The sequence below is a fragment of the Callionymus lyra genome, chromosome 11, assembly GCF_982586985.1.
Source record: "Callionymus lyra chromosome 11, fCalLyr1.hap1.1, whole genome shotgun sequence".
Lineage (NCBI taxonomy): Eukaryota > Metazoa > Chordata > Actinopteri > Syngnathiformes > Callionymidae > Callionymus > Callionymus lyra.
The window spans coordinates 13,316,680-13,335,099 of record NC_141828.1 but is presented as its reverse complement, the minus strand read 5'-3'; the positions used below and the strand labels follow the sequence as shown (position 1 = coordinate 13,335,099).

The 18,420-nt window shown below is 39.5% G+C and overlaps 1 protein-coding gene across 2 annotated transcripts in view; it reads right to left on the bottom strand.

The window, feature by feature from the left end:
* Positions 1-1,473: 1,473 nt before the first annotated feature.
* The window catches only part of egln1a (egl-9 family hypoxia-inducible factor 1a), a 32,140-nt gene continuing 15,193 nt past the window's right edge, over positions 1,474-18,420 (bottom strand). The window contains exons 2-5 of one of the 2 annotated variants that reach the window (XM_087802825.1): positions 14,057-14,176; positions 8,387-8,520; positions 3,146-3,213; positions 1,474-3,081 (exon numbers count right to left, since the gene is read on the bottom strand). In XM_087802825.1, the coding sequence (XP_087658951.1) occupies positions 3,026-3,081; positions 3,146-3,213; positions 8,387-8,520; positions 14,057-14,176 (378 nt within the window). In that variant the 3' untranslated portion in view covers positions 1,474-3,025. The remainder of the gene's footprint in view (positions 3,082-3,145; positions 3,214-8,386; positions 8,521-14,056; positions 14,177-18,420) is intronic. The other variant, XM_087802826.1, reaches the window with a different exon arrangement.

Below are 18,420 nucleotides of genomic sequence, written 5' to 3'. Positions count from 1 at the left end.
TTTTTTTTCCCCATTTCTTTCCCATTAACATACAAATATTTAGTGATGGGCTGATGAAGCTTCATGAAACAGTGTCATGTTGTTTAGAGGTCAGTAGGTGGCGCCATCAGTTTAAAAATGATGTGATGTTTCATTAGAACGGTTGTTAAAAACAAAGGAAAACACTACAGACACCGCCATCTAGTGGACTCCGAAGATAATGACACTGCGTCATGAAGCTCCATCAAACCGTCACTACAAAACTTCACGGCATTTTGTCTCGCAATTAAATATCCGGCCACTAGATGGCAGGAATCATCACATACTACGCAGCTAAAGTAATAAAGCATAGTAATGCAGTGTTTAAGCTTCATGAAGCAGTGTCATGTTTAGAGGTCAGTAGGTGGCGCCATTTGTTTAAAAATGTTTCATGAGAACGGTTGTTCAAAACAAAGAAAAATAGTGCAGAGACCGCCATCTAGTGGACTCTGAAAATAATGACACTGCTTCATGAAGCTTCATCAGACCATCACTAACGTATATCACTGGGTTCTTTAACGATACCGTTTCTATATTCAACAACACTGCATACATTTATTTTTAATTCCCCCCCCAAAAAATCAACTTTTGTTTTTCAACTTATATTTCATAGTTTTTATGGTTCTTATCTCAAAACTTTTTTTTTTCATTTCTTTACCATTAACATACAAATATTTAGTGATGGGCTGATGAAGCTTCATGAAGCAGTGTCATGTTGTTTAGAGGTCAGTAGGTGGTGCCATCAGTTTAAAAATGATGTGACATTTCATTAGAACAGTTGTTCAAAACAAAGGGAAATGGTGCAGAGACCGCCATCTAGTGGACTCTGAAAATAATGACACTGCTTCATGAAACTGCATCAGATGATCACTACAAATCTTCACTGCATTTTGTCTCGCAATTAAACATCTGGCCACTAGATGGCAGGATCATCACATCCTACGCAGCTAAAGAAATAAAGCATAGTAATGCGGTGTTGAAGCTTCATGAAGCAGTGTCATGTTGTTTAGAGGTCAGTAGGTGGTGCCATCATTTAAAAAAAGAAAAAAACGGTTGTTCAAAACAAAAGGAAAACAGTGCAGATACAGCCATCTAGTGGACTCTGATAATAATGACACTGCGTCATGAAGCTTCATCAAACCATCACTAATAAAGCATCCCAGAGATGACTGAGGACAAGATGATACAGTCTACTCCAGCAGTTTTTAAAGCTAATGTTTGGACACATTTAAGTTTCAAAACAAATTAAATAAGTTACGACTTCACTAGGAGTCATGTGGTCTGTAAATTCTGTAACGCCAGAGTCAAGTACTCGGACAATACTACAAATATATTGTCGTTACTACAGTATCACTATATATTGTATCGCCAGATTCTATACAATACTTAGTGGAAGTTAAACTGTGGCACTAAGGAAATATTAGTGACACACAATAAAAACAAAAAACAAGGATGTGAACAACTTCCCATTTTATTGACAAAAGCTGTGTTTCAAATGCTGCATCTAAATGACTGTACACATCATGTACCCTGAAGATGTCATCGAACTCAGCAGGAAATAAATTACAAGACGGGAACATTCGGCGGATTCTCCATTAGAAACTGACGTCCAGTAGGAACTGAGGCAACTCTGGTGTTTTTTTATTCAGCTGATTATTACTCATCGAAAGGTGACAAAGCAAACCATGCCTTGAGAATTAGCTAAACGGCTAAAGCAACGCTGGTCAGTCTGACTCGAGATTGTCATGTCCTCTCTGTAGTGCTTTGGCGCCCCCTCGAGGCGGGGAGGGACACTGCAAATGGCCCAACAAAAAAAAGAAAAGGGCAACGACATCTCTTTGTTCTGTTTACACGGACAACACTGCAAAAATTACAGTTTACATTCATTTATGCCTCAAAATAACAATGAAAAACAGATGTATTGAGTTGTTTACACACGTTTTGTACTTTTTATTAAATAATGCGTTTAATTTTTGTGTGCATTTTAAATTTACTGTACTTGTAGAATTGTAAGATTTACACTTTGTGACAGTTTAAATTCCTTTAAATCATTTATGAATATCTTCTCCACAAAGTTATGAATCAAATATTTACATATAATTATCGATTTTTAATTAAAATTGATTTTGCTGTCAGCAAAAGCCCCCCCCCCCCTCCCCCGATATTTCGCTAGAATCAACAAAAATGATTCATTGTAATTCTATTAATGATCCTCCTCAAAATAAACTTGAAGAAACAAGCTTGAAGATGTGGAATTTGTCTTTCACGGTCGTGGATTTGACCAAATTGACTTTAAATCTCGGTGTGATTCGTCAAATATCCCAAAGATATTCACTCAGATCATCAGAAGAGGCAACTTTGTGGACAGAAAGGAAGATTTTTAACAGTCAGATTTGGACGAGACAGCAGTTCAACACATGTGTTGTTGCAGGTCATTACATTCTTTAGCATTTCAAAATGTCCAAAACTGTCAACAACAATAAAGCAAATGCAAATTTGTATGAAAAATCATTTGAAACTGATAATTAAATCTTATTTTATCAGCATCTTTAGCAACATTCAATCGGTTTGAACAAGTTAGAGCTGAAGAAAAAAGCCTGCAGACTAACTGGATGAAGGGAGAGGAGGATGTTGTCGTCCATGTAAACAGATCAGGACTGATGATTTAAAGTCTGCAGTAGCTGAGAACAGCCGATTCTGTGTGAAAAGCATAAAACGTCGAGCGTATGCAGAACACTGTACCTTGTTCAAGGGAATTATCTGCAAGAGATGAGTTTAATTCCGGGTCTTATTTCTCTGAAAATGTCCTCCAAGTTGTCTCAACCTTGGAAAAAAACCAAAACAATCCGATCCCTTTCAGCGCAGCGCTTGGACATTTGGATCCGCTGGTGCCGTCCGGAGCTGGCTGAAGCGAGGATCTTCCATGGACCGGAGCAGAAGTTCTCCCTCGTAGAAACGCACATGCTCTCGCACTTTAAGGCCGTTTGACTGGAGCGCCGTCGCCCCACTAGCTGGCGTCGGAGGGTTTTCCAAGTTCAACTTTTACTCCCTTCTCTCCGGCTCCTGCAGGGGGCGATGTGCAGTTTAGAAGACGAACGATCACAGACGCAGAGGTCAAAGAACCAACCTGTTAAATACTTTTCTTTAGCTCTGGCTCGTTCGTTTGCATCAAAATACCAGACGGTAATAGCGTATCTGTGGAAACAGGAGTGAAATTAAATGACTTCCGGGGCCAATATATGCAAGTGACACTGTATAGCTGTTGACCAATGAGGTCTGTGTGTTTTGGTCATGTGATGTGGGACTCAGATGGGAAACTGTGGTGTCAATAAAGTTTTTTTGATAGCAACGACTATTTTGTGAATGAATGTTGAACGTAAACACATCTTTACTGTAATAAAACATTGAAAAATTTCATAAATTACAAAATATATCGTGGCATCATAGTTTTACTCCACAAGACCAATCACTACTTAAAGCATCGCCTCAGGTATAGAGAAATACTACAGTGACTTGCAGGGGTAATACTACAGTGACTCGCAGAGTAATACTACGTTGACTTGCAGAGTTACACTATAGTGACCTGCAGAGTAATAATATGGGGGTACTATACTACCGCCACTTGCAAAGTAATACTACAGTTACTTGCAGAGTAATACTACCGTTACTTGAAAAGTAATACTACCGTTACTTGCAAAGTAATACTATGGTAACTTGCAGAGTAACACTACAATGACTTGCAGAGTAATCCTACGAGGACTTGCAAAGTAATACTATGATGAATTACAAAGTAATACTACAATGACTTGCAAAGTAATACTTCGATGACTTGCAGAGTAATACTTCAATGACCTGCAGAGGAATACTACAGTGAACTGCAGAGTAATACTACGATGACTTGCAGAGTAATACTATGGTGACTTGCAAAGTAATACTACGGTGACTTGCAGAGTAATACTATGGTGACTTGCAGAGTAATACTATGGTGACTTGCAGAGTAATACTACGATGACTCGCAGAGTAATACTACGATGACTCACAGAGTAATACTACGTTGACTTGCAGAGTTACACTATAGTGACCTGCAGAGTAATAATATGGGGGCTGGCAGAGTATTACTACGATGACTTGCAGAGCAAAACTACAGTTACTCGCAAAGCAATACTATGGTAACTTGCAGAGCAAAACTACAGTTACTCGCAAAGCAATACTATGGTAACTTGCACAGTAATACTACCGTTACTTGCAGAGTAATACTATCGTTACTTGCAAAGTAATACTACCGCTACTTGCAAAGTAATACTACAGTTACTTGCAAAGTCATACTACAGTTACTTGCAAAGTAATACTACAGTTACTTGCAGAGTAATACTACAGTTACTTGCAGAGTAATACTACAGTTACTTGCAGAGTAATACTACCATTACTTGCAGAGTAATACTACCATTACTTGAAAAGTAATACTACCATTACTTGAAAAGTAATACTACCGTTACTTGCAAAGTAATACTACAGTTACTTGCAAAGTAATACTATGGTAACTTGCAGAGTAAAACTACAGTTACTTGCAAAGCAATACTATGGTAACTTGCAAAGCAATACTATGGTAACTTGCAAAGCAATACTATGGTAACTTGCACAGTAATACTACCGTTACTTGCAGAGTAATACTACAGTTACTTGCAAAGCAATACTATGGTAACTTGCAAAGCAATACTATGGTAACTTGCACAGTAATACTACCGTTACTTGCAGAGTAATACTATCGTTACTTGCAAAGTAATACTACCGCTACTTGCAAAGTAATACTACAGTTACTTGCAGAGTAATACTACCATTACTTGAAAAGTAATACTACCGTTACTTGCAAAGTAATACTACAGTTACTTGCAAAGTAATACTATGGTAACTTGCAGAGTAATACTACGATGACTTGCAGAGTAATACTTCAATGACCTGCAGAGGAATACTACAGTGAACTGCAGAGTAATACTACGATGACTTGCAGAGTAATACTACTGTGACCTGCAGAGTTATACTACGATGACTTGCAGAGTAACACTTCGATGACTTGCAGAGTAATACTTCAATGACTTGCAGAGTAATACTTCAATGACCTGCAGAGGACTACTACTGTGACCTGCAGAGTAATAATATGGGGACTGGCAGAGTATTACTATAGTGACCTGCAGAGTAATACTTCGATGACTTGCAGAGTAATACTACGGTAACTTGCAAAGTAATACTATGGTGACTTGCAAAGTAATACTACGGTGACTTGCAGAGTAATACTATGGTGACTTGCAGAGTAATACTAGGATGACTTGCAGAGTAATACTATGGTGACTTGCAGAGTAATACTACGATGACTTGCAGAGTAATACTACGATGACTTGCAGAGTAATAATATGGTGACTTGCAGAGTAATACTACGATGACTTGCAGAGTAATACTACGATGACTTGCACAGTAATACTATGATGACTTGCAGAGTAATACTAAGATGACTTGCAGAGTAATAATGTGGTGACTTGCAGAGTTATACTACGATGACTTGCAGAGTAATAATGTGGTAACTTGCAAAGTAATACTATGGTGACTTGCAAAGTAATACTACGGTGACTTGCAGAGTAATACTATGGTGACTTGCAGAGTAATACTTCAATGACCTGCAGAGGACTACTACTGTGACCTGCAGAGTAATAATATGGGGACTGGCAGAGTATTACTATAGTGACCTGCAGAGTTATACTTCGATGACTTGCAGAGTAATACTACGGTAACTTGCAAAGTAATACTATGGTGACTTGCAAAGTAATACTACGGTGACTTGCAGAGTAATACTATGGTGACTTGCAGAGTAATACTAGGATGACTTGCCGAGTAATACTAGGATGACTTGCAGAGTAATACTATGGTGACTTGCAGAGTAATACTACGATGACTTGCAGCAGAGTAATAATATGGTGACTTGCAGAGTAATACTACGATGACTTGCAGAGTAATACTACGATGACTTGCACAGTAATACTACGATGACTTGCAGAGTAATACTAAGATGACTTGCAGAGTAATAATGTGGTGACTTGCAGAGTAATACTACGATGACTTGCAGAGTAATAATGTGGTGACTTGCAGAGTAATACTGTGGTGACTTGCAGAGTAATAATATGGTGACTTGCAGAGTAATACTACGATGACTTGCAGAGTAATAATGTGGTGACTTGCAGAGTAATACTGTGGTGACTTGCAGAGTAATAATATGGTGACTTGCAGAGTAATACTAAGATGACTTGCAGAGTAATAATGTGGTGACTTGCAGAGTAATACTACGATGACTTGCAGAGTAATACTACGATGACTTGCAGAGTAATACTACGATGACTTGCAGAGTAATACTATGGTGACTTGCAGAGTAATACTATGGTGACTTGCAGAGTAATAATATGGTGACTTGCAGAGTAATACTACGATGACTTGCAGAGTAATACTATGGTGACATGCAGAGTAATAATATGGTGACTTGCAGAGTAATATTAGGATGACTTGCAGAGTAATACTATGGTGACTTGCAGAGTAATACTATGGTGATTTGCAAAGTTATACTATGGTGACCTGCAGAGTAATACTATGGTGATTTGCAGAGTAATACTAGGATGACTTGCAGAGTAATACTAAGATGACTTGCAGAGTAATAATGTGGTGACTTGCAGAGTAATACTATGGTGACTTGCAGAGTAATACTATGGTGACATGCAGAGTAATACTACGATGACTTGCAGAGTAATAATGTGGTGACTTGCAGAGTAATACTACGATGACTTGCAGAGTAATACTACAATGACTTGCAGAGTAATACTAAGATGACTTGCAGAGTAATAATGTGGTGACTTGCAGAGTAATACTATGGTGACTTGCAGAGTAATAATATGGTGACTTGCAGAGTAATACTATGGTGACTTGCAGAGTAATAATATGGTGACTTGCAGAGTAATATTACGATGACTTGCACAGTAATACTACGATGACTTGCACAGTAATACTAAGATGACTTGCAGAGTAATAATGTGGTGAATTGCAGAGTAATACTACGATGACTTGCAGAGTAATACTACGATGACTTGCAGAGTAATACTATGGTGACTTGCAGAGTAATAATGTGGTGACTTGCAGAGTAATACTGTGGTGACTTGCAGAGTAATACTACGATGACTTGCAGAGTAATACTACGATGACTTGAAGAGTAATACTACGATGACTTGAAGAGTAATACTACGATGACTTGCAGAGTAATACTATGGTGACTTGCAGAGTAATACTACGATGACTTGAAGAGTAATACTACGATGACTTGAAGAGTAATACTACGATGACTTGCAGAGTAATACTATGGTGACTTGCAGAGTAATACTACGATGACTTGCAGAGTAATACTATGGTGACTTGCAGAGTAATACTATGGTGACTTGCAGAGTAATAATATGGTGACTTGCAGAGTAATATTAGGATGACTTGCAGAGTAATACTATGGTGACTTGCAGAGTAATACTATGGTGATTTGCAGAGTAATACTAGGATGACTTGCAGAGTAATACTATGGTGACTTGCAGAGTAATACTATGGTGATTTGCAGAGTAATACTAGGATGACTTGCAGAGTAATACTATGGTGACTTGCAGAGTAATACTAGGATAACTTGCAGAGTAATACTAGGATAACTTGCAGAGTAATACTATGGTGACTTGCAGAGTAATACTATGGTGACTTGCAGAGTAATACTATGGTGACTTGCAGAGTAATACCACAGGGACCACAGTTTTAAAATGGTGAGAACTACTGGAGAACTACTAAGATTCTTGCTATAATGTGATTAGGAGCTGCTTGAATAGTCACAGAACTGTCAACATTAAATCTAAAATCATTTGTATTGAGAATCTATCCATAAAAAGTATATATTTGAGACCTTGGCCCCTGCAAGGGTTTGAATGATGTCAGTGGTTTCACGTCTGATGTTTAAAAAATAAAAACTGTCCAATTCCAGACCATGTACTGTCAGCATTATGGGGTTTTAGGTAAAGTTAATTTTTTTGTTGTAAAGATGACAGAAAATGGAAGATTTGTACTCTATCTACAGCGACATGGAAACATTTAATTCACAACTATTTTTGTTTTATTCTGACACATTTTTATGAACTGGAAAAGAAAGGTTTGAGATTAAACCAGTCGTGTAATTTGTGCATCAGACAACTTGTGGAGGCCCTGGGTCGGACCCAGGATAACATGCAGAAGGATATATTCCTCCATAAAAAGCTGCTCAGGGGTAAAGAACGGACGGATGAACAAGGATGACATCTTGCAGCAGGTTTACCTGGTGGCGTAGGCGGGCTGCACCTCGTGCGGGTTCCTTCTGTCCGACCAGAACAGCAGCAATCGGTCAAAAATAGGTTCTATGTCGGCAAACGGTCCCTTTTCCGGGCAAATTCGGAGGAGGCCGCCGTGTTCCTGCGAAGAAGAGGAAGAGTTGTGTTTACGGACTCGGCGACAGCAGGAAGGTCGTGGCGTAGGAAGCAAACACTTGAACCTCCCGCATCCATCACCTTCTCACTCCCTAGCATTTTATGGGCCCAACGTTTTTGACACAACAATGGTCGCCGTATATCACTCATTAAGATCCTCTCTCGTAGGTGGGACTGGCTTAAATTATGGGGCCACGCTGCGAGGGGAAAGGGCCGTCCTCGGAAGAAAAAGCTCAGGATAGGAAGCGGCAGAGGGGGGGGGGGCTTTCCTGTGGAGGGATAGGAAGAATAACCCACAGGAAAACTGCAGCGGCTGGATAAAGGACCTGGAGAGTGAAAAAGCAGATTGCGTGGCGACTCACAATCTCGCACGACTGATATGATAGGCCTCTCTCTTCACACGCAAACCTGCGCCGCCAACAAAGGTTCTGTTATGACCTTTTCCTCGTCGGGGGTCCCAGCTAAATGAGGGGGAATGCCGGGGAGTGACAACGATGAATGGAGCACAATGGAGACGCGAGTGGCAGGAGACGCCTTTTTACCAGATTATTAATGCAGATTCGAGCGACCGCACGATAAGACATCCACGTGGACGGCTGTGGTTCTGATACATATGTCATGTTGGCACCAGAGACGCCAGGAGACGCGAAAACACGACGTCAAAAGAAAACATCTTAATAAATCATAGACTTATATTGAATTAGTCTCAAGTTATCCAGAATTTTTAAACAATCTTTCTGTCCCTCCAAAATTTTCTGTGACAAAGTGAGACTCACTCACTCATGGCTCTGGGGCCAAATTGGCCCCGCCATGACATTCAATGGAGCCCGACGACAAGTTGTAGCAAAACTAAAACTGATGTTGATGGAAGAGTATTTGATGAAGACCAAACAAAGAGATAAGCAACTCCAGACTGCTTGATAAATAGTTATTTTGGAGCGGAACTGAGTGCGAGGAACCATCAGTAGATTCTGATCCACAGACCTCAGAGCCTGAGCTGGGGTGTAAGGCTGGATCAGATCACTGATGTAATGAAGAGTCTGACCATGAATAGATCTGAAAGTAAGAACCAGTATATAAAAATTGATCCTGAAAGAAACTGGCAGCCAGTGAAGAGTTTTAGGGATCGGAGAAATGTGAGTTCTTCTACTAGAGCGGGTCAGAATTCTCGATGCAGAGTTCAGTATCAACAGCATTTAAGCCAGCAAAACAAATTGAGGAATATGGATAAGAAGATATCTTGGTAGTATTTTATAACAATTTAATCTTTGGAGCTAACATTTTCATTTCATTTCTGTAAAAAAATATATATATATAATAATTAAAACTGTTGCCAGGATGGTGGATTTATAGGATTTATACTTTTTATAAATTGAAAGGAAAATGAAAAAAGTCACACCTTTAATTTAATTTATTCAAACACCTCTTTCTAAAACATCTTTCCTGGATCCGAGTGGTGAATTTCACAACAGTTCCAGTATACGGTATAATGTGGTCGTGCGGGAATCAAACTCTCGTCGGCGAGTCTCTCAACTCCCGTACATCCAAAGACGAATTCACACGCTTGTACCGGCTGATCCCGACACTATTCGCAGAACAGCAGACGTGTGAACACCTGCCACTTCCACACTTGCCGAGTCTAAAAACGACGGGTTGAGTCACTGCTGCGCAACCATCGGCAGAGACGTTTCCACGAAGACGAGCTGAAGAGCCGACCCGCCCCTCGACTCTCTTACAATTCTTGTGTATAAGTGAGTCACCGGGGTGTGACAGTATAAACTTTATGACACGATATCGCCCTTGAGCAAGACACGATCCGTCACGTTTGAGTTTATAAAGCAGCTTTTTGAACACGACTACCTTAACTGAAATGATCCTTATCATCACGTACACACACACATAGATGCACACGTACACTCAAACGTAGACAACACACCTAGGCACACAAGTAGATGCACACGTAGACAACCCACACACATCCAAAGGTCCACTGCACTAAAGCTATTGACTGAATCTAGTTAGCAAGTAAGTCAGTAAAGCTTATAATTATATATTAAGGTAAGTTTGGAGCTTATAATCCATGCTTTTGTTTCTTCTCGTTTGGACTATTCTAACAGTTTATTTTTGTGTCTTAACAAGTAGGAGCTGTCTCGCCTCCAGTTAAGACAAAACTCTGCAGCGAGAATTCTGACATGCTCTAGTAGGAGAACTCACATCTCCCCAATCCTTAAAACTCCTCACTGGCTGCCAGTTTCTTTCAGGATCAACTTTAAAATTCTAACTTTCAGATCTATTCATGGTCAGGCTCCTCCTTACATCAGTGATCTATTGATGGTTCCTGAACACGGTTCAGGACCAGAGGAGAGAAATCCTTCCAGGCTGTTGCTCCTAAGCTTTGGAACGATCTTCTCTCTGTGTTGATGATCTACTGACTCCTTCAAGAAACATCTTAAGACATTTTTATTTGTTCAGGCTTTTCCCTGATTTTGTGGAACTCCTGTGTTTGTCTCCATGTTATCTTGGCCTTTTAAAGCATGTATTTTAACTGTGTATTGTTTTGATTATTAAAGCACGTTCTGACCCCGGTCTAGAAAGGCACTTTACAAATAACATTTACTTACATGTGTACAAAGACAAACATGCACACATTAAAGAACTAATGAGCACGTGAAGGTTGAAGGCAAGTAGGAGTACAGGGTTAAATCCAATGAAGTCTATAAACAAATGTGGATTTGTCGGTGTGTGGGTTTGTGTGCTGCAATGTTTGACTACAAGAGTGTGTGTTAGGTTTGCTTATGTGCATCTGTGTCAGAACGAGTGTGGCAATGTGCTCACGTTGGTGTGTTAAGAGTCTGTGGGTTCAACTTTGTACGCACAGATTTGTGTGCGGCCATGTGTGTAGTATGGGCGTCTGCATGCGATTTCTTAGTGCGTGTGTCGACAGTACACCAATGTCGGAAAAAAAAGGTAGTTCAATTTACTTTTATTGCCAAGTAGTTTTACACAGGGCACTCTACTTTAGGTATTTTTATTGGTTTGTGATGCGAGTTGACAAGATAACGCAACAGCGACAATAAAAAGCAACAACGATGTTAAGGACAATTTACCTTTTTTTTCTTCACAATCACAAGTAAAGTTCCAGGCGCTAAATGGCAGCAGTCATTTCCTTTTTCTCAGCTAAAGGAACAATTAATTTACCAGATCCAGGATAGCTGAGTACGAGAGGATGCACTCAACTCCAGCAGCTCTTAAAGCTGGTGTTTTTTTTAGTTTCAAATCAAATGAAAGCAGTTACAACTTCGTCAAGTGGTCTGTAAATTCTACAACACCAGAGTCAAGTTCTTTGGCTACACTACAAATGTATCCTTGTTACAGTATCGCATAATAAGGCAATGTATTCTACGTTGCCCGTGCATTGTGATACGTTTGGTATCGTCATTCATTTTTGGGACATTCTTTTTGCAATGATTGGGGTAATGTAGTTGTATTAATATGCAGTTATATCACCTAGTTTGGTCTGAATGTCGATGCTTCAACTAAACATGACGGCCAACTATTTTGTAGACGTACAAAAAATGTTGAAAATCAGTTTTTATTTAATAATCCACACGATGACGCACATGAACGACGATATTATAAAACCTTGGTAGATTGAATTTCCCCCCTTGCTGGCCAATCATTGTTACGCAACGATAGCGATACACCTTCAAATATGTGCGACGTGTCCAAGTGAACACAACAACATTGAAATCAGCCGCACATTCCATTATTGACACAAAAAAAACAAAAACGGTACAATCCAGAGCTGCAACAAATAAACCTTGACGCTCGTGGAGCCCCAGTATCCTGGCAACCACATTCTACAAAAGGCCGCTCATCAGGCGCCAAACGAAAAACCACCAATCAGAACGCAGATAGCGCCCGAATCGCACACCCTACCAGATTCTCAGATCATGGTTGGTTTACATAATTCGCCCGAGTACCAAGACGTGGACGTCAAGGTTGTGTAGCGGTCGACTAGAGGTGCTGGTTCTACACTTGGCAACGACGCAGCTTCTCTGGGAATGCGTTGGATGTACAGGCGAGCCGCTCCGCCGAAAGTGGGTCATTGAATCACATGAATGGCGAGTGCAGAGGAGGTACAGCTTTTTTTTTTTATATAACTTCCCGGAGCGGCTTAAATAGCAGGCGCTCCGAACGGCTCAGGTCGGAGATGATAAGAGGCTTCAAACGCACCGCCCGGGTCAGAGATAAGGTCACATGATTCGAGGGGGTGCGATGACATCAGCGCGAGCTGCGTCGCCGCCGTGTTTAAAAGGACTATCAACACCACGGCGGAGGATGAGTTTGAGGAGTGAAAGGAACCAGGCTAAACTAATTATCACGAGGACAAAGGGAACAATGGGAGCGGAGCCGAATATTGGGTGTGAACCGTGATTATTGAGCTGCACCGAGAAGAAACCAGAGCGTCTCCTGAGTTTGGAGGTTTCGTTGGATGAGTTTGTTAACGCCTGGTAAGTGATGATGAGACAAGACTCATCGAGCTAGACCCGGGGATGAAGATCAAGGTGGGACGCATTCATTTAAAGAGCTCATCACATTGTGGACAGTCCACTTCCTGCTCAGGTCAGCAAGGAAGGGCAATAAAATGTCACTAAATCCCACATCGTATTCTTTTTTACTGAAGTGAAAGACGGTCAATAAAGTGAAAAAAAAAGCTGTAATGTGATTAAATAACTTTAAAATAAAAAAATATTCCAAAATATATAAGAAAGAAACAAGCTTAAGTTGTAATTGACAAAATATATTTTTAGATTTATGTTATTTAAATATACTTAATCAAGAAACATCTTAAGACATTTTTATTCAGGCTTTTCCTTGATTTTCTGAGACTCCTGTGTTGTTCTCGGTGTTATCTTGATCTTTTAAGTATATACTTTATTGAGTTTTGTTTTGATTGTTTAAGTACTTTGTGACCCTGGTCTGGAAAAGCACTCTTCAAATATAATTTACTTACTTACCTAAAATATACCATCAAAACTGTGGACAAAATATATAAGTAACTTCTATTCAAAATAATGGTCATTTACTTAGATCTATATTTGAAACAAACACAGTCACGTTCCACCTCGTCAAGGATTTAATTCCTGGATACAAGTTCCACATGGTTTATATTATTAAACATTCGTTTTAATTAAATGTAGCCGTTATGTTTATTTCTTTGTGGTTTTCATATAATATAGATTATGCTTGGAGTGATAAATGTTTAATAAAAAAATGTGACCGAACCTTATCAATGCGATTCTTAATCGTTTACGGCGGCCATGAGGCAAAACATGATTTAAAAAAAAAAAACGAGTTGCTTCAAGAAAATCAACAAGAACAAGAACATAAAAATGTTGCCACACTGGAGTCCGGCTCAACCTAGAAGCGTAGATCGAGACGTGGCTTTTCAATTTGTTTTGAGAATTTTAGCTTTGAAATCGGATGGTAAGGTTTTCTTTCAGGTATCATTCACATACCTTGACATTCCAATCTTCATTAAGATAATATATGCATGTCACACACCGTCCATCGCCGTTGGGGTTATCCACGTGGCGCACATAGCCTGTCCCGTTTCCAGGGTAACAGGCAACCATTGCCTAAAGACAGGAAGATGAAGAGAACAAGATTAGTGTATATGATCGGACGCACACATGTAAGCAATATAAAAACTTGTGGGGGAATTTTTTTACGCACTTCTGGAGAGTTAAATTTGGATTATGGTCACAAGGTTCTAACCACAATGAATTGCAACACAGCAATGTTTGTTAGGGTTACACCAGCAACCCACGCCAGGTTAGCCTGGTCAGTGTGCAGAATGTTTTTGGAAAAACATCAACAAGATTATAGCTTATCAAGTTTATTGCGTCTTTTGAACACTAGAAAACGTTGGTTCGATTTAGGAAAATGATGTCACAACACGATCTGGAGCTTATAATCCATGCGTTTGTATCTTCTCGTTTAGACTATTGTAACAGTTTATTTTTGTGTCTAAACAAGAAGGAGCTGCCTCGCCTGCAGTTAATACAAAACTCTGAAGCGAGAATTCTGACCAGCTCTAATAGAAGAACTCCCATTTCCCAGATTCTTCAAACTCTTCACTGGCTTCCCGTTTCTATCAGGATCAATTTTAAAATCTGGAACGATCTTCCTCTCTCTGTGTTTGATGGGGTCCACTGACTTTTTCAAGAAACATCTTAAGACATTTTTATTTGTGCAGGCTTTTTCCTGATTAATTTAAAGTATATATTTTAACTGTGTATGGTTTATGATTGTTAAAACGCTTTGTCACCCTGGTCTAGAAAGACACTTTACAAATAACCTTAACTTTACTTACTTGGTTCACTTAAGATTCTTCAGAAGTGTAACAAAGTATTGCAATATTTCTACCCAGATTTTAATGAGATTTAATACTTTTTTTTCAACAGTGCTATATTTAACTTGCTTTTGTTTACATTACAAATGCAAAAACTAAAAAAATAATAACTTTAAAAAAATACATGCAGAGAGGTATGGCATGTTCAGATGAATGTCATACGCATAGATTAATAGTGAATATAATTAAAATAAGGCAGCCAATCAGCATCCAATCATGGGTTATTATCTACATTTCTTGGAAGTTGTATGGGGTTACAAATGGCAGGTTGATACCCTATTTTCAGTTAAATAGAGATTTAGAAGATTGTAAAACAGAAAAAAAAAAAGAGTAAAAATAGAACCACTGCTAGTTGAGATGAGGTTTAGGATTTTGTCAAGATTCTAACTGGATGCCTTCCTAGTGTTCTGGACGTGTCCAGAGAAAAGCCAAACCCAACAGTAAGTTTCTGTGAGAACTCTGTACTTTATATTGGTTATTGACATTGACATGTGAAAGCAAATATATGGACGGTTGCTTGCAAAAAGTTATCCACTAAAATGTTGCCATTTTGTTTCAATTAAGCCTGTGGAAACATAAAGGTTCGCAATAAAATACAAACATAGATAGCATCCAATGACATTTAAAGTATTTTTTAGACAATAATAAGCTGTGATTTCATGAAAATAATAATTTTGTAACATGCATTTCCCTTTTCAGTAAATGAAAAACGTGACGATGGTTCAGTTGGTTTACATTTCATGTGGTTTGTCCAAACAATTGTAGACACAAGATGTTTTTCACCACGACAACGATCGCAAGTTGTCTGATAGCGAGAGAAAAATGAAAGACAAATGAGTTTAAATTACAACCTTATCTTTAATATCTTGACTTTTATTATCATATCCATGGCATCTTGAGAAGTCAAACAAAAAAAAAACGATCAAGGGTCCGATAATAAGCTCATTAAACCCAGATAATGAGTCCTTTGTTTTGCCATTGTTGGCCCCTCATGTGGCGCTACAACAAATGGCTTTGGCACGACCAGATCTCATTGTCTCCAGCGCACTTGCCTCCGGACTGACATGACCAGGGGAGAGCACAACACAGCTGCCTCATCACAAACTTGAAACCAGAAAGAAAATAAACCGGAGATATCGTGCCGCAAGTCAACTTCCCCTCTCTTCTTCCTGCTCTACTTAGACTCGTATGATCTGCTCGGGAGTTGGCAAAGGATCCGTCCTACGGGCTCTTGTAAACCTCTCAGGAGAAGCAACGAGAAAACAGACCTTGAGAATACAACAAGATATTAAATCAATATATCCATGTGTTGTTTTTTTTAGAATGCACAATACAGGTCACATGACTTACCCCTGGGGAGCATGTTGAGCATATAGTGGAATTATTTTAAAGACAGACATTCTGTGACTTATCGTTTTGCTAAAAGAATAGTCACATATTTTTGTGTCTAATGATGCCCCAGTTAGAAGACCATAGTAACCGAAGAGATGACTTCAACTTTAACAAGTACTCCGTGTTCAAATCAATGCTAAAGTCTTACTTAAGGAACGTGTCACAAAACACATTTTGGTTTACAGCTATGCAGCCTTGACTATATCCGATCGAGTGGTTGCTCCGACACCTTCCTATCAGTGACCAGTGTAAAACAACTTGGCAAATAGAGCTTCGACTTGCTGGTCTGTTGGTCACGAACACAAGTGTTAGTCCTCGATCGTAGAGTGCATGACTGAGCTCGAGGTGCTTATGACACGCCATTTGTCCGTCCCTTATTTTGCCTATCGCCCACCTGGACGGGCACCAGAGTGTCGGTTAGTGGGTCACACACAGACAGAGACCTTTTGTGACCCTTTCAGTTATGTTGGCGCCATATTTATGTTTTTGTCTGCAGCTTATATTGGGGCCCAAATATCACTTTGGTAAATACTAGTGATGGTCGGATTACACTTCATGAAGCAGTGTCATGTTGTTTAGAGGCCAGTAGGTGGCGATATCAGTTTAAAAAGTATGCGATCTTCCATCAAAACAGTTGTTCAAAACGAGGTAAAAATAGTGCAGGGACCGCCACCTAGTGGACTCTGAAAATAATAGGTCATCAGACCATCACTAGTAAATACTGGTCAATTTGAAAACCTCATGCCGTCTTGCAAAATTGCAGATTTTTCTTTGGCAATATAACTTTTTATATTGTAGTAAACTGCAGTCAGGAAGGGCCACGCTCTTGTCATGGTTTACAGTGTAACAAGTTATTAACAGAAGATACACTTCGACACAACCAAAGATCTTGGAGGCACCAATTAATGCTTCCGAAATTACAGTGCCAATAAGTGACTGTTCTCTATTCAGTGATATCAGATTGGTCGCTACAATACTGTGTCAATTCTATGTCTATCTGGCCATGTCAACCGTGATCCACAGCTGTTATTAGTAGGCTGGGCGGCAAAGCAATATGGGAGCTATTCCGTTCACATGCAGTGTTCAGTTTGTCAGTTTCAATAAATGTTGTTAAATATTGTTAATTTAAAACACACAAAAGAAAAGTGTTACCTCCTTACAGATTTCGTTAAATGCAGGAGTATTTTTTTTTATTAAACCACTGCAATAAACAAGGGATGTAATGGAACTTTTATTTAAATTTGTGTCATCTTCTAAAATAATCTAATCTTCCAATATAATCTAGGTTACCATGCTCCACTATTGGACCAAAAAAAAAAAAAGGATTACAAGGAAACCTAGGTGAGGGAGCAGACGTGCACCTACACAGAAACAGATTCTGCCCTCATGCGCAGGCTAAGCCTTGATATGACAAACAAAAGGGGAAGGTCGTCCGCATTTTTTCTCGCAGTCTTGAATCAACAAAAGCTATGGCAACATTATTATAAACACTTTTACCCTGAATAATCTATTACCACCGCCAGGCGGAACGGAGTCGGTTTCTGGTTCCTTTCAACGAAGCACGAAAGTTTATACAAGTGTGTATTGAAGTTGGCAGAGTGGAAGGTTCGCATTTGAACTATAATGATCATTTATTTAAATATTAACTTTGAAAGAGAGCAAACCCACGAAGAAAGATGAAATATAGCTAAAATAAAAGATCAGTGAATAAATCAACGTGATAACAGGATACAGTTAAGCTTTTGAATGTATCATAAAACTAAAAAAAAATACTTCCTGCAGCTATTTTAAGACCATGCTTAAGCGTTTTATCAGATTTACCTGGTGATCATAAACACTAGTCACCGCTTCTCAGGACAGAGTTCGCACTATTCCCATATCAGGGAGCGAGGAGAATGCAGGTTTTACGAGTCTCGGCGTACGTGTGGACGAGTCGTCCTGCGATCGTTTCCTACGGTTGTGCACGTCACCACATCAATCAACCTCGTGCTCGGCGAGTCGGTTGAATGCAGGTTGCCGCTGGAATGCACGGGATCAGGGCCCGCAGAGCCCAGAACAACAACGACGACACAAAGA